Below are 16476 nucleotides of genomic sequence, written 5' to 3'. Positions count from 1 at the left end.
ACCTATGCCTTGCGAGAATAAATCGCTGGTTGTAACTAGAATTGTCTATTGTTGTCACGGTCTATCTATCACGCATTGCCTGTGTTACGTCATAATCCATCAGCTATAATCCTGTTTACCTGTGAATTAAAATAACTTTAACGCTAAAATTTGACAGAATTTTGTGCTAAATCGTTGAAATTATATAAACTGTAAAAAGGCGTAAAATATATTCTTCTTTATTACGCTTTTAATTAAAAAAATTTGCATATAAATTAGCGAATTTGCATTCATTCTAAGGTTACCTGCCCAAAAATCCCCTCTGTTTTATTTATAGCTATATTATTTTGTATTTATTTACACTCTATGTGGAAAGGTCAACTTCACAGCTTAAGCATGGAGTAATTTTTGTTACCCCGACCCAGTCTGAAGTTGTCTTTGTTAGTTTGGAATATTATTAACTAAAATTGTCCGAATCTATCGATTTGTGTTAGTATAACAAGAATTCCTACTTCTTGTGAAGCTCTCCTTAAGGAAGCTACAGCATAAAAGCAGTGGGGATCGAAACAAGGGCCGTTATGTTTCTGCATTTAAAAAAAAAAAAAAAAAGAATTTGTATATTACCTTTTTATTAAAAAAAAATAAGATATTTGTTGTTATAAATTTATAGATATTTTTATTTACTTTGAATTTTTTTGTTTTATTTATTTAGACTTGGTGGGGGCAACGACTGTTACTCTGTGTTTAATCCATGAAGTCGACCTTCCTAAATCGAGGATAAATAAATATATAAGAAAAAATTGAGATTTTGTTTCTATTTTGATCAGCTGTTATGTTGTAGGTCACAAATACGTCACGACTCTAAATTTGTAAACATTCATAACACAAAGCAATATTGCGAATGTTTACATCTCGTTTGTGACGTATATAGGTTAGTGTGACGTCATGGAAATAATAACAAAGAACTAGTAGTTTACCTTATTTTGTTTTTTTTGTTAGTTTTAGTCAGTTTAAATAGTAAACCTTTACAAAAAATCATTTTAAATTTTCCAAACTAATTTTACGTAATTTAAGATGAGTTTTTTTTACAGCATTTTTTATGTATTTTGTTTAGTTTGTAGTAGGAATTTAAATCAGAAATATGATTTAAATTAACTTTATATTTCTTTTAAGATGAATTGATTTATTAGTAAAGAAGTATAGGTGTCTAAATTACACGTTTAAATATTTTTAGTGTATGATTTAAAATGTTTTATTAAATTATGTCTGGTTTACTTAAAACTTGTCTGATTCAATTTCTATCTGGGATAAAAGATTCTTTGCATGGAATTTTATTGATTTATTCCCTTGACAAACAAATACAAACAAAACAGGAGGAAAAAAGGCGAAAACTTCAACAACAAATCAACGCTAGAAACTCAATTAGACATGAATCACGGAGAAGGCAAATTAACCAAGGTGAGCGGCAGTGTGGTGTAGTGGTAAGGACAATTGCTACACCACACATGGGGTCATGGGTTCAATCCCCACTGATCTCATTCTGTATCGCCCTTGAGTAAGACGCTATAAACGGTATGAACTCCTGCTGAGCTATTACTTCATCAGCAGTATAATTACTGGGCAAGTATAATCTATAATATCCTAAACTGCCACAGGCAACTCGAGACTGGGTCGGAGTAACTGATGTTACTCTATGTTTAAGTCGCGAGTTCGACTTTCCCACATCGAGGATAAAGATATATACAAAAAAAAGGTAAACTAATTTCACAGACAAATGTTTTAGGTAGTTATACAGACAATAGTTTTTGCTAATTTTACAGACAATAGTTTTTGCTAATTTTACACACAATAGTTCTAAACTTTTTTAATCCAATAATGTTATAGCTATTAACACCTAATTACTTCTAAAAAGCAATGTGAGCAAAGTTGCCAACTATGCATTTAACTTAAACTATACCTATTGCTTCCTTTACTATATGAACAGACTTAGTCTACTACCACATAGCCCATTATACCTATTCAGAGAGACTGGCAATATTTTATATAAGGATTAAGCTACGGTCGGCATTTTAATTGTCATTATATAGTCCAAACTTTTAACTAACATTTGCAAGTGATATTTTAACCTTACACCACAAACAGCATTTTTATTTATTTGTAGGCTAATCAATTTTACATATATATGGTCAACCAAGCTCTTTTGTATATAGAATATATTCTGGAAGTATTTAAACTTTGTTTATATTAAGATGGTGGGAAGCTTCAACACAAAGAGCCTCGGATGTTGGGCAGAATTTTAATGAGTGCAGCTCTCTCTTTATTTGTATGGATCAGTGTTTGGACTTTCACTATTTATCTTATCCCTATTCTGCAATATCAAACCAAGGTATTTAAGAGTTTGTATTTTTAGTTGTTAAAATATTTACACCATTGCAAGTATATATTTCTTTATCCTTGATGTGGGAGGTCAACTTCACAACTTAAACATAGAGTAACACCAGTTACTCCGACCCAGTCTTAAGTTCACTTTGGCAGTTTGGGTTGAAATTGATTATATTTGCATAATATTTATTGTACTAATCAGTTTTTTTGCTTGGCAGGAGTTTAAATTAGTTATAGCCCATTACTTAAAAGCTCTATTACAGCATGAAAGCGGAAATGATTAAATCAAAATTAAAATGTATTATTTATGATTTATTTTAAACCAAAATTTTTCAGTTTTTGATGTCAGTCACAAGGTTTACAAAAGATGAGACGAACCACGATGGAATATGGAATTATGTTGAAAGTGGATTGCATTTCATGTTTGCTGCATTATGGGTTCTACCACTTTACATCATCAGTAAAGCTATAAATGGTATTTGGTTTGTTGACGTAGCTGACAGTGTGTATAAGTTACTCTACGGACGTCCGCGTGCGTTCCCGTCCGTCGGAGCTGCAGCTGCTGACTTTGTGTATGGAATTTTAGTCGAAACCATCTTTTTAATCCAAGCTTTCTTTGTTAAATTGATGCCAATCGAAGGCATTGGATATATGTTATATTGTGTCCATATCTGCCTGCTTTATGCTTTATATGCCTTCGAATATAAGTGGTTTAATATGGGAATGGATTTGAAAGTTAGGCTGAATTTAGTGGATCAGAATTGGCCGTACTTTTGTGGGTTTGGTCTTCCCTTATTTTGTTTCACGAACTTAGTTTCGAGTTATTACCCAACTATTGTAAGTGCATGTATATTCTCTATTTTATTCCCATTGTTTATTGTGAGTGGAACAAGAGCTTCTGTCCCTAAACAATCAACTATTATGAGGTTACGAATATTTGAACCTTCGGCATCTATCTGTAATGCACTGTTCAGTTCTTGGATCGGTTTTAAACGAAAAAACTTGAAAACAAATTTGTGATTTTATTTCTTTAGTGTTGAACAAAGATAAATGTATGCAATATGTTTTAGCAAGATTTTTTATGAAAATTGTATTTTTTTATATTTTAACTTAACAAGCCTTATTGTATTGTAGTTATAACTAAATTTAAAATATTGTATTCTTTCAGTAACAGTTTTGTACTTGCTATTCACTTGTTCTGAATAAATGTTTGATTTTTTAGTATTTGTACTAGTTAAAATTTCTACTCAACTTTTATTAATTTCAATACCAAAATTAATTTTTTTCTCGTTCTAGGTAATTGATTTTTTAAATTGTTTAGTGTTTTCTAATTCTTGTGTTTGTTGAAGTATTGGACCTTAAAGCCCACATAAAGGTAAGTCATTATTAGGTTTTGAATTTTTTTTTTTTTTTTTTTGTATATATATATAATTGCCCGGTAATTATGCTGCTGATTAAGTGCTGGCTCAGCAGGAGTTCATACAGTTTATAGCGCCTTGCTCAAGGGCGCTACAGCTTGAGATCAGTGGGGATTGAACCCACGACCTCATGGTAGTGTAGCAAGAGTTCTTATCACTACACCACGCTGCCGGTGAATTTGTATTAAGAAATTCATTTGTGTTTCAAAACTTTAAGTCTAATTTGGTACATTGGTTATACAACTATTTGTGAATTAGTAGTAAGAAAACAAGTGGTGTTTTAAAAGTGGTAGACTAATTTTGTGGATTGGTTATTTTGGTGTTTTTTTTAACACTTGGTTTGTTTAGTTATAAAACTATTGGGTTGGTTTTATGGTCGATTGTTATTCATTAATGTTGTTTTTAATGTTAGGGCAGTTATCGAACTGTCTCTACTTGGGACTAAATAAAGGATATTATTTGAAGTTTTTGCATAGGTAAAGTTTGTTTGGTTAATGTTTAATTGTTAGTAACTGCTATACTTAATGAATTAAACACGCCCTGACCAAAAGAAACAAAGGTTTAAATAACAGATTTGTTTATTAGCATGACAAATGATTGCAAATTCCTTTTTCATTAATTAAAAGTTTAATATTTTGGCTTTCACTTCGTGTCGATTTAATTAAAGTTGCGCTAATTTCAACATGATTGTTTGCCGGGCACCACAAATAGGAAGGTTCTGTCAGGGGCATCAATAAAACTCGGACACTTGGTACAAATGCCCAGCAACGACCGAGGGCTGGTTTTTTATATTGTCCATCTACATAGAGTGTTAGGCATTAGTTAAGATTAAAATATCTTTTGTCTTAATTCAAATATATGTAAACATAACTTTGCTATTCCGGGTTTAATTCCCAATGCTTCCAAATAAAGTATGGATTTATTTTTGTTTAAAGACTAATTCGTCCATATATGAAAAGGGTGATTTATGTTTAAACCCTAGTCTTTAGTTGCTTTTTGGTCTTGGTTTTTAAATGGAATAAATCAAACAAACCTGGTGAAATAATATCACATTCTTGTGAAGTTGTCATATCATTTGTGGTCGCTACTGCAATTGCAAAATCTTTTGCCAGTGAAGTTAAAGTTCGACCAGTTTGTTGGAGGACTGCAAGCCCTAAAAACAATTGTCACTCAATTAGTTTTAACCAATATGACCCCTGTTTATAAAACATTTCATTATTGTCCAAGCCATTTAAGTAGCAAAGACGTTAAGGGTAAGCAGAGGACTAAATTAAGCTAATTTAAAAAGGCTTTAGTAGTGTATATTGTGGTAATTTGTGGTTCTTTATGATTTTTGCAGCTATTTGTGGTTCTTTGCAAGTTATTGCAGTTATTTGTGGTTCTTTGCAATTATTGCAGTTATTTTTTGGTTTTCTGTGATTTTTGCAGTGGTTCTATACAATTGGTGAGATTTTTTAGGTAGCCCTTTTTCTATTTGAATCCACAGTATTTTAGCATGTCAACTTACACTTAAATTTCGCATTAAACTTGTGTTCATTAACCTACCTTCAATGAAAGAAGAGTTGAACATAGTTGGTGATAACACTGAGGTAATGGAGTCAATTATAACAGCTTTTAATGAGGTGTAGAAAGAATTATTGTTGGATTGTAAATCTCTTCGAATCTCACTTATAATGTTTCTCAAAGATTCAATATCAACGCATTTGTAAACTTTTGTTCGACTTAGAATAAGTTCTGTGTCAGGGTTTGTAGACCTAAATGAAATAGTTCAAACCATTTTCATAGAGCTAGTCTTTACAAGTAGTATATGAACTTCTACAGAGCCAAAAACTAATCAGTAAATTAATTATCGGGCAATTATAATTAATAATACTTCATGTTACCAAAGTCAATTTATCTCTGGGTCATGGTAACAAATGTCACTCTGTGCTTACTGTGTGAAGTCGACCTTTCTGCATCGAGGATAAATAAATACAAGTAAGAATTAAAAGTTTTTTACTTTGATTTAATAATATGTTGCATCCTCAATGGTGAGAAATCTCCGGTTGTGTCGATATAAATTACATTTTGTTCCAATTCTGAAGTGATATTTGCAACCAAACTATAGCAAAACTTTAAAACAGTTTGGCATTATTTTTGGAGTCATGACAACAATGATTTATCCATTACCTGTGTTTTTCCTGACCCTGACATGCCACACACTTCAGTTACCTCCCCTGTGTAGATGCCAGCACCAAGTAATGTGTCAAGATCCCTGCTCCCTGTTGAAAGAATCGCTAAAGTCCTCATTGTTTCATCATAAAGATCAACCCCGTTGATGGGATAGGAGGAATATTGGGCAAGCAAATATCGACGAATTGACAACATTTTCTGTAATTTAGTTGGTTGTTTTACAAGGAATATTAAAACTTGAATGCTTTTATTATAAAAATGATTTTTACCTTGTAAGGGAGGCCACACATTGCTGTTATCTTTTCAGGGTTATAAGAAACAAAATCCAGAACTAAAAACAAAAATTTTGACATGTTAACAAAATGGTTACAACAAAAAATCTAGTATACCCCCCCATAAATACCCCTTTAGTACAACAACCCCTTGAAAAATTACCCTTTTTTAACCCAACGCGTTTGTAAACAAAAAAAAAATTCAATACCAAAAACAAAAATTTCCAGATGTCAACAAAATGGTTACAACAAATTGTGTAGTCTACCCCCGAAATCACCCCTGTAATACAACCACCCCCTTAGAAAATCTTCTTTTTAACCCAAACCCATTGTCAACAAAGTTTTAAAAATATTCTAAATGTAAAATTACCTTTTGTGATTCCTTTGTTGTTTAGTTTTTCAAGAACGTCGTTAGTTAATCCTGGACACATCTCAGCAACTAACATAGACATATTTAGCCAGCAGCACAGAGTTAAAAATACACTATAAAACACAAAAATGGATAAATGTACTAAAAAGCGAAGCGTTTTCCTTTTTTTTAATGACGTCACATTTTTTCGCGCCAAACTTTAAAGCGTCATGTTGTTAAGCAACAATTATTTTACCATCAAGTGGTAATGTTATTGTTAAAATAATTTAAATGGCGATTTAAACACAGAAGGCTTTATTTTAGGTGAACAATTTAAAGATGTAACTTGCTATAAAATAACATTTTATACTCAGACTTTTGATAGTATAAATATATTTTATTCGTTATTCAATTTAATGAGTGTACACCACACTTTATTGCTTCATGATCAAGATTAGTTTAATATCTTGGTTGGCTTCTACGCTTTGAAATCCACCATTTTGGATTTTATTGAACGTTTTTTCTGCCGACCAAGTTTACCTTCACGTTTACATTATCGTTATCTAATAAACTAGCACAGACTTTAGCATATACCACAGTTGTTTTAATTTTAAGCTTTTTATTTTTAAAATCGGAAAATTTGCGCTTATGCTTTTTAATTCGTTATTTGTACAGTGAAAGTAAAAACAGTGTTATTTAATATATGCACTAGCAGTTATTATATATCTTGACTTTCTTCTACGCTCAAGAATAAACCATTTTGCTTCTTATTCTATCCCAAATTTTCTCTGAAATTGATCTTTTTGCCACACTATTTTGGCTGCTTTCCTGTTTTACCCATATCGAAAAAGAAGCTTTAAAAAAATTATTGTTTAGTAATTATATTAAATATGTGGGGACTTACATGCACAAAAGCTATATTATACAATTGATATGTATTATATTACAAAAGCTTTCTTATGTTATAAATTACTAAAAACCCTAAAAAAACTTAGACTTACATTTTTGCTCTGTAACTGATCTTTTGACCTCATGATTTAACCATCTCCAACCACGATCCCCAAGCACCTTAAAAGATAATTTTTTGCTATATGTGTTGGTTTATAAAGAATAGCTGTTTTGTACATGGCATAAGGTTACCAATTAAAGGCCTTGTGTTCAACACACAGTATATACCCTTTGCCAGAGCAGAAAAGCATCATGTACCATTTACTGATTTAGCTTTAATATATTTTTATGTTTTTAACCGCTATTTTTCATAAATATTCAAATACTTACATCCACTCTTCACAAAATGGGAAAGTTGAATGAAGGTCACAAGTACTAGCAACAAAAATAACTTCATCTTTAAAAAAAATTTTTGTAGAATTTTTAAAATTGCTAACAGCGAAAATGTAAATCTAATATAAAACACACTAAGTCATTTAAACCTTAACGTATATACATTTATTTAGATTATTAATTCGCTATTTAAAATGATTTTTTACTTTTAATCGTCTATTTTCTTCAAAAACAGTTTTATAAATTGTTTTTTAAAGTTTAAATGCTTAAAGCGTAGTTTGGTGTTTTAAGTTTAGAAGAAATTTGTGTTTTTCAATAACAATTCCTAAAATATTTATGTAGAGGTAAACTAGAATAGTGAATAATATTTTAAGTGGTTTCAAATACACAAAAAGGCTTTGTTTTTGTTTACTTTTTGATTTTACATTTACATCAACTTTGCTACGTTAAAAATGCTTTCTGTTTTTTTTTTCTAAATTAAACAAGTTTAGCACTAGTGTTAATTATATAACTTTGAATTTTTGTTTTAAAAATTTAAAGATACGGTTTGTTGTAAGATAATATTTAGAACGCAGTAGCTAATAAACCATAAACAATACTCATATTTTTCTATAAGACTTTTTATTCGTTGTTCATTTACGATTCACACAAAATCTTATAAAAGCGCATTAATTGCAGTCTTCGTTTGTATTAATGGCAGCGCAGGACTTGGTTTCTACGGCCACGCCAAGACTTTTACTATATTATTAGCCACATCCTTTTACTATATTATTAGCCTCATCCAAACACCGCCTTATTCTGTAGGTTGTTTCTGGGCCACATGTTCGCGAGCACTCTTGATAGCGACCCCATGGGGTCCAATAGGCTACAAAATATTAGGTTTTTAAGAAGTGCTTATAAGCAATACCCTTTTTTATTTTGTAGCAATATTAAATTAGGACCACTTGTACTTTACGGTCCCCGGCCAAGCTTATAAAGTTTTTTCTGTAATTCTCTAACCCTACCGAACTCTTGTACGGATCTCGTTAATTCTCTATCTCCATCATGTTTAACAGTCCTTGCTATTTATCTCTAAAACTTTACGGTCTTTGCTAATTCTTCGTCGTACTTTTCGGTTCACACTAAATATTTTTCGTCATTTACTGTCATCATTTTTTTTATCTTTAATTTGATCTTAAAGTTGTTTTAAAAAAAACTTCAGTTCAGTCCAAAGTTGTTTTATTTTTTAGACTTTTGTAAAGCACAGACTTATATTTTAAATAACGTACCTCCATTTAAACTATGAGCAAGTTGAATAAATGCAATCAAAGTTAACAACAATAATAACTTCATTTTGACACAAGCAACTGTTTATTTATCACAATATGGAATTGAAACGCTGTTAAAACACTTTATATACGTTGTGTAACCCTATCTTAAAATGTTCATAGTGGTTAAAATATTGGTTAAATTTTGTGCCTAGGTATAGCCGTTGGGATTGAGTTTTCGAATATTGTTTTTATAGAAAAATATGGTTCGTTATCTTTAATTTCTTAAAACTTTTTAGGACTATATTGTTATGGTGCGTTTTAAATTTTTTAACAGTTTTTTGAAGACAATAATTTTGGCTCTAATTAAGAGTCCTACTACACGAATATTTAACAATTTTAATTAAAATTTAATTGTTTGCTTAGTTCAAAAGATACTTGGTGTTATCAAAGGTTAACCTTCAAAGCTGTAGCTGTAATATGTTTAAGAAATTAACTCGACAACCTCTGCCGTGAACAACCTTAAAAACCCTTTCTCTCACGTAAGTTGTGACGTTACTATTGCGTATTTGTTACGTCATTATATTAGTTTTTATTGTCCTTTCTATTCAGTGTTAAATCACGCAACATATATTTGTATAAAAAGTTTAGTCTCGAAATTGAAATACCGTTTTAAGGAACTTGTTTATTTTTTTCCGACAACATGATTATGGTTTGGTTCTGTATAACCATAATTGCGATTGTTTTGGTAACTCTTACGGTTCTTGCAATTTTTGGAGGCTCGTAAATTAAGTTTGGTGATAAATTGACGAAAATGTCAAACCACAATTGTGATTGTTTACTGAACAATACAACAATGTTTGCATTGTTATCTTTATTGTCATTCATGTGGTTGTCAACGCTGATTAATGTTTGTCGTTAAATTGTTGTTTACACAATCAGGGAGGTGGCGCCAAAGCGCGCACTTTTTTGTTTGTTTTACATTTAAGGTAAATATTTAAATAACCTAATTTTTGGTTTTCAGTTTGCTAAATACATTTTTGTGGTGAACTCCTTTCTTTTAAATTAATATTTGGATTAATTTTTTATCTAATCACGATAGAAACGCTAATTAATTAACAAAAACGCTTATTAAACTTAATTTTTTATTTAAAATTTTTGTTTTAATTTTAATTTGATTTTTGATCAAATAATTTCTTATTTTTTAACTTGAATTTAAAACGGTTTTGTTACCATCGCAACAATAATTGTGATTGTGTCGTCATAACAAGGATTATATGTATTTGTCTTTACACAACTTTCTCACCTTCCTATGACGTCATAACGTGACACACGTGTTTAAATTGTGACGTTAACTTCGCACATTTTGTACTAATTTTCCGTAATTTTTGTAACGTTAATGTTTTAGTTTTTAATCGAAATTGGAGACAAATAATTTTTGTTTTTTGGTTTTATTAAATCAGTAACTTGAACTTTGTAAATTTGCAACATAAAAGAAAAAAAGAAATTTAAATTAACTTTTAAACAACTTTTAAATTAGGAAAAAAAACACCATTAAAAGTCTGGTTATTATAGTTAAGTTAAAATTAGGAACTAATTTGTAAAAAAAAAATTTAAAAATTAAATAATTATTGAAAATAAGTAAAAAGCTTAATATTTAGAAATATCCGATAAACTGTTTGATTTTCCGAGTTCTCTAAATTCTTTAAATTTCAAAACACCCGGAGTCGAAATATCAGCCCAACTACCACCACCGCTGGTGGGCGTAGTCGACATCACTTCGAGCACGTTCCGGCGTGACAACTTCGGTGATGACGTCACAGCGTTAGGTGGTGACGTCAGAGGGTCACTTGACCTCTGCTTGAGCTTCTTGCGACCTCTAACGGCCGACACAACCATTTTGCGCACGGTCTTTTTGCTTTTTTTTCTCAAATCTGTAAAAATAAAATTTTGATTTTAATATTTTCCCGCTTAACATTACTTTGTAGCGCTTCAAATTGTTTAGTTCTCGAATTCACATACTTAATTTGACGTCATAACTTAAGCAATACATTTAACTTTCTTTAAAGTAGATTCTACAACTGATTTAAGTTTTATTTAGAGCCTAAATTTTAATTTTTTTAAATATTTTTCCTTACCAGCATCGTCTGATTCTTCAATATCTTCATAATCGTGGTCAACGAATTTGGTGGCCGGTGGCTCGATTTGTTGGTAATAACAGTCACAACACTCACTCTCGTCGCTACTAAACCAGTCACTACCTTCGTTCGAGCTACTGAATACGTCACTAGGCGAGTCACGTGACTCGCATCTTACGTGAACTGTTTGTTGTAATCGCGTGGAAAGAAAACTATTTATTTTCGTAACGTCACTGTTCGGCGTGACGTGATTGGTTTGAGGTTGGTGATGGTAACCTTGACAACACTCTTCGCTCGATAGTGACGTATGCTGTGACGTATTTTTAATTAACGCTGATTGGTGGAAGTCTTGCAACGCGGCGTCGTTCCGTCTATTATGACGTTTCTTCTTTCGATATCTTTGTAGCGCTTTTGCATCCTCGTACGCGTCCGTCTCGTCGGCAGATGACGTCATATTTGATGACGTCACCGAATCAAATGCGAAGTAAATGTTTTTGCTCATACAGATCGGCATCTCGTAGCCATTTTCATCTAACGAATCAGTTTTGAGGTAGTTGTTATTTGGTTCGTTTTCCGGAGATTTTGGGTCATAACTTTGCCTGTTTTTTAACAGATTTTGGCCAATTTTTTGCCCGTTTTTGATTGATTTTTGTTTAAAGTTATGAGAAGTTCTGATTTGCCTCGCGGGCTTTTTTGTTAATTCTCCAGTTTTTGAGTCAGTTCTAATTATAGTTCCGGGCTGTACTTGAGGCAAGTTAATTTCAACATAATTTGGCGATGGTATATTTTCGGTCTTGCTTCTAATTACTGGCGATTTTACTTGCTTATTCTCCTTAAAATTCGGGTCTTTAATGAAGTCTAATGATGCTGCTCTTTTAACAATTAACTGCGGGTATTGATTGGTCAAATACGGTTGAATTTTGTTAACTTTTATGGTTCCACATGTTGCGTTCTTCTTTAAGTGTAGAGGTTTTGTTGGTATCTTTGGCTTGGCTGGTTTTTCATTTGTAGTTCTATCATGCGCCATTTTAAAGTAAAAAAATTAAATGCAATATCTAGAAATAACAAAAACAAAGTTGTCATGTTGTTGTTAGATCCCTTGTTTGTTTACGCACGTGTTAAAAAATGCGAATTTATTTTTGTTTATATAAAACTTTGAAAAAATGCTATTTTACTAATTGAGATAACGTTTCTATTACTTGATTAAACTGGTCATGCTTTTATACAGATATCTTTGTATTAACTATATGTTTATATATGTTACATAAGTTTATTGAGTCTACTTTTTTATTCAACTATTAAATGATATAATTGTACGTTCCTTTCTGTAGGTTTTTTATTCCGTTAACTGAGGGAAGTTAAGTTAATTGATTTTAAGTTAAGATCGTGCACTGTGGTTTTAATGTCATGTTTATTTATAGATTAACGGATATAGGTCACATGTTACTTCTCTAAACTGCTAAACGGGAAGCTAGTTATTGCTGACTTTACAGGTAAGTTAAATGCATTTTACTTAATCATGTTTACTTAATAAATAAATACTTTTAAAATTCTAAAGACAAGAAACTTGTATCATTAATGCTAAATTGAAAAAAACTATTTTGAATAATTGTTTTTTTTTTACACTTTAATTTAAAAAAGAAACTTTTAATTATTTATTTTTGTAACTTGCTAATTTTTGCAATGATCTGTAACCTCCTACTTAAAAATCTAAAAATATTAAAATTTGAAACTTTAGCCACCATGACCTGAACTTTAATATGGAAGTGGTTCGACTACCTGATAATTATCTCACTCTATGATGTCATAATCTCCTTCTTCTCTATGGTACGCTTGAGCGAAAAAGTTGACGTTTTTGTGTGTTTAGTAAACAAAGGTGTAGACCGCGTGTAAATTTACGTTAAACGCTTCGTAGATTGATATTCTGAGCAAATATTATCTCGGTTAGTATTGGAATTTGAATGTAAATATTATGACAAATTTTTATTGTTTTATTCTTTTTTCCCAACTGATATTGTTTTTGTGGAAAATTTTTGGTAATTACAGTTTTTAAACCTGTTATAATTTGGTTAAATTTAATTGACTTGCACTTAAAACTTTGGTAATCCTTTAATTGTCGGTTTAAATTCAACTTCTGGTAATGTGTTGGTAATTATGCGAGCTGTATTTTGGTAAAACATAATATTTATAACTTGATTGTATTATTGGCTAAGGCTAAGCTACATTTATAATATCATTATATATATCATTAATATACATTCACACTTTAAAAATCTTAATATGTTTTTAGGCTTAACTAAATAAATTTGATTAACAGTTTGGTTGTATTTTACTAAAACTATTTCTATGGGTTTTTAAACAACAATAATACAACTGTAGCTATTATTAAGGGTTTTAAACAAAAGTTATATAAATTATGCTATTTTATTGATTTTCATACATTAGTAATATAACTTAAACTGTTTTTTATGTTTAAAATCGGTTTTATAACATTCATTTTGCTAAATTTAAAGTCTAGTTTTTTCTTTAAAACTTTTTTATCTGGTATTTAATGTAAATCAATCACCAAATTTTAATAAAAATCAACCGTTAAAACTTTTTTCTCTTCAATAAAAGGAGAAAATAAAATTAACAACGACCTTGTTTATAAAATTTAAAAACGTAAATGCGCCAATATTTATTGTTTAGATTAATTGCTAATTATAATCTTAATGGCTAGACTCAATTCAAATTTAATCTTTTTTCTAAGAATTTAAAAATTTTATAAACTGATTTTCTATTTTTAATTTCTATGTGATATTTTAAACCTTTTTTATTTTTAGATTTTAACCATTCCCCAACTCTACCCTAATGAGTTAGAAATAAAGAATTTTCAACATATTATTCACTCTATATAAGGTAGTGTTTATTATAAAATTTTTAAACTAATTTTAAAATTAATTTTCCTTTTTTATTAGTTTTTTTGTACAAAAAAGTTATTTTTAGATAAATAATTGCATTATAACTATTAAATATTCATAGCAACTAGCAAATTGTAATGTTTTAAATATCTATATTACTTTAATCTTACTATTAAATAATCCCTTTACTAAATAATACTAAACAAAAATTGATTTTTTATTTTGTTACTATCAGCATTATATAACATTTTATATAAAATATACAAGTCATTGTTTATAGTACAATAGAGATTATGACATCATGTTAAGGGATTTTTTTTGTTTCACATAATTTGTAAAATTTTTTGAATGAAATTTTATTTTTAGAAATTCTCCTTAGTTTGAGTTTATATCGGTATTAATAAACCCTTATAAACTTTTTTGGTTATAATTTTGCTGTAACCCATTCAAAAAACACAATAAAAAATATTTAAGGGTTAAATTTAGTAAAAAAATACATATAGTTTAATATTGTTGTCAATTTTTGCCAAATATTTACAAAAAAAAACAGATTTTAATATTTTTTTTGCTATTATGTCACCTTTTATTTATGTTTTAATGTCTAGATAAATAAATACTTCAATTTATTTATTTTTTTAGCAGGCTTGGCCATTTTAAAATAAATATTAAAAATATTTTGCTTTTATCTTATTTTTGTTTTTAAGTTATTACAATTTTTTTTGTATTTATATTTGATGTAGAAAGATCGACTTCACGACCTAAACATAGAGTAACATCAGTTACTCTGACCCAGTCTTAAGTTGCCTTTGTTAGTTTGGGATATTATAGATTATAATTGCCCAGTAATTATGCTGCTGATTAAGTGCTGGCTCAGCAGGAGTTTATACTGTTTATAGCGCCTTACTCAAGACTGCAACAGCTTGGAAGCAGTTGGGATTAAACCCAGGACCTCATTTAGTAAATTAATTACAAATTTCCACATTTTAAAATTTTTTTTCGTCATCATTATTGATAATTCAAATATTATTACATCATAATGACAATCATTTATTTTGTACCCAGGTGAACGTCTCCAGCGTCAATGGAACTTTTAAACAATCAAAAAAGTGACGTCATAATCACTGTTTTATATTGTTATCATCACTCCAAATTCAATAAAATATTTGGAAGCATTTAAGTTCAATTTTCCCATGACGTCATAGTAAAACATGACTTTGACGTCATTGACAACTAAAAGTGACGTCATAAGATAGAAAACCGTGCAATTATTTATCCTATTTTAAAACAAAACTAAATCAACAAATTGCTGTGTTATACAACAATAATGTCCATTGTTTCTTTGTTATGTAATAATCACTTTGAATTACTTTCATTGTTGTTGTTTGTTTACATTGGTGCCTTCCAGCTATGTTAATCTTATGTCCAGGTTTTATTTTAATTAACAAAGGATGTGGTGCAGACTTATTATAGTTTTACTGCTTGCGTTGTAGTGCTTTTAGTTTAGGTATTCTTGTCTAAGTTACCACAAGTATTGCTTGGAAATAATTAATAATCTTGAATTAACTTACTTGATAAAGAACGAATGTGTTCTTTATATTCATGCAGGTTTTAATGCCAGTTTTGGATTCATAATTAGGGCAAAATGGGCGTAATTAATGGCGTGTTTTTCAGCATTTAGTAGTTTCTAAACCAAATCAGCAGTTTTTATTTAGTAAAAAACTAAACTTTAAACTAAGATGTTGGGTGCTTTTTATGTTAATACAAGTATTTTTAAATAGTAAAATGTCTTAATCTATAGCGTGTTTTTTAGCCTTTTTTAAGTAGTTTCTTATTATTAAAGCTAATAACATAAATTAAGCCAGTTAGGATATTGTCCACTTAATGTTATGCTCTGTTTTTGTTTAGATTTAGTAGTTTCGTAGCTATAGTAAGTTATAAAGTAGTTTGTTATTACTACAAGGGTATACATTTTGGTTAATTAGTAGCTATCAATGTTATGAATAATGCGCTAACGCTCTTGCAATGTAAAGGTGCCAAAAGTTATCGTTTTTGTTTAGATAGCCACACAGTTAAGTGTTGATGTATTACGGAAAATCATTAAGCTTATGAGGTGCCAGTGTGAAGTGTTAAAATATTGAATTTGTTTAAGCAAGTGCGTGCAGTTAATAGTTGGATTTTAACTTGTTTTTAGTGCGTTAGGCTATTAAATGCAAGATTCAAAATACGAATTTTTAAATGTAATTTTTCAGTTAAAACATTACTTTCTATCTATCTCAAAGTCGAGGTTAAATAAATACGTTTGAATTCCAAAACTTTCAAAATTGTTGTCCGATACACA

The 16476-nt window shown here is 29.9% G+C and overlaps 3 protein-coding genes and 1 long non-coding RNA gene across 4 annotated transcripts; 2 read left to right on the top strand and 2 right to left on the bottom strand.

Moving 5' to 3' along the window:
- The first annotated feature begins 1169 nt into the window (after positions 1 to 1169).
- On the top strand, positions 1170 to 3701 carry LOC145754986 (etoposide-induced protein 2.4 homolog). The gene is made up of 3 exons (XM_082571170.1): positions 1170 to 1437; positions 2229 to 2365; positions 2698 to 3701. The coding sequence occupies exons 1-3, from the start codon at positions 1242 to 1244 to the stop codon at positions 3379 to 3381; spliced, it is 1017 nt and encodes a 338-aa protein (XP_082427296.1). The 5' UTR covers positions 1170 to 1241; the 3' UTR covers positions 3382 to 3701.
- A 651-nt stretch (positions 3702 to 4352) lies between these two features.
- Positions 4353 to 6695, bottom strand: LOC145755266 (DNA repair protein RAD51 homolog 4-like). The gene is made up of 7 exons (XM_082571489.1): positions 6594 to 6695; positions 6221 to 6282; positions 5949 to 6149; positions 5779 to 5891; positions 5325 to 5545; positions 4813 to 4932; positions 4353 to 4578 (listed from the first exon to the last, which is right to left on the bottom strand). Exons 1-7 carry the CDS (start codon positions 6673 to 6675, stop codon positions 4361 to 4363), a joined length of 1017 nt encoding a protein of 338 aa, XP_082427615.1. The 5' UTR covers positions 6676 to 6695; the 3' UTR covers positions 4353 to 4360.
- A 3877-nt stretch (positions 6696 to 10572) lies between these two features.
- LOC145755340 (uncharacterized) lies at positions 10573 to 12289 on the bottom strand. The gene is made up of 2 exons (XM_082571564.1): positions 11239 to 12289; positions 10573 to 11034 (listed from the first exon to the last, which is right to left on the bottom strand). Exons 1-2 carry the CDS (start codon positions 12263 to 12265, stop codon positions 10751 to 10753), a joined length of 1311 nt encoding a protein of 436 aa, XP_082427690.1. The 5' UTR covers positions 12266 to 12289; the 3' UTR covers positions 10573 to 10750.
- A 758-nt stretch (positions 12290 to 13047) lies between these two features.
- On the top strand, positions 13048 to 15769 carry LOC145755470 (uncharacterized). Its single transcript, XR_014284206.1, has 3 exons — positions 13048 to 13181; positions 14061 to 14136; positions 15201 to 15769. It is a non-coding gene; the product is annotated as an uncharacterized LOC145755470 (long non-coding RNA).
- Positions 15770 to 16476: the final 707 nt, after the last annotated feature.

The sequence above is a fragment of the Corella eumyota genome, chromosome 6 (assembly GCF_963082875.1).
Source record: "Corella eumyota chromosome 6, kaCorEumy4.1, whole genome shotgun sequence".
Lineage (NCBI taxonomy): Eukaryota > Metazoa > Chordata > Ascidiacea > Phlebobranchia > Corellidae > Corella > Corella eumyota.
Note: the sequence above shows the minus strand (reverse complement) of the source record. Positions and strands in the feature narration are given on the sequence as shown.

What these genes read in the sequence shown, in the direction of transcription:
- LOC145754986 (XM_082571170.1), top strand. Translation starts at nt 1,242, where the DNA reads ATGTCTGGTTTACTTAAAACTTGTCTGATTCAATTTCTATCTGGGATA. An exon ending in GAGAAGGCAAATTAACCAAG is followed by an intron (nt 1,438 to 2,228) that starts GTGAGCGGCAGT and finishes GTTTATATTAAG; the next exon opens with ATGGTGGGAAGCTTCAACAC. An exon ending in TTCTGCAATATCAAACCAAG is followed by an intron (nt 2,366 to 2,697) that starts GTATTTAAGAGT and finishes AAAATTTTTCAG; the next exon opens with TTTTTGATGTCAGTCACAAG.
- LOC145755266 (XM_082571489.1), bottom strand. Translation starts at nt 6,675, where the DNA reads ATGTCTATGTTAGTTGCTGAGATGTGTCCAGGATTAACTAACGACGTT. An exon ending in CAACTCTTCTTTCATTGAAG is followed by an intron (nt 4,933 to 5,324) that starts GTAGGTTAATGA and finishes AATTGTTTTTAG; the next exon opens with GGCTTGCAGTCCTCCAACAA. An exon ending in ATGTGATATTATTTCACCAG is followed by an intron (nt 4,579 to 4,812) that starts GTTTGTTTGATT and finishes CACTCTATGTAG; the next exon opens with ATGGACAATATAAAAAACCA.
- LOC145755340 (XM_082571564.1), bottom strand. Translation starts at nt 12,265, where the DNA reads ATGGCGCATGATAGAACTACAAATGAAAAACCAGCCAAGCCAAAGATA. An exon ending in TGAAGAATCAGACGATGCTG is followed by an intron (nt 11,035 to 11,238) that starts GTAAGGAAAAAT and finishes TTATTTTTACAG; the next exon opens with ATTTGAGAAAAAAAAGCAAA.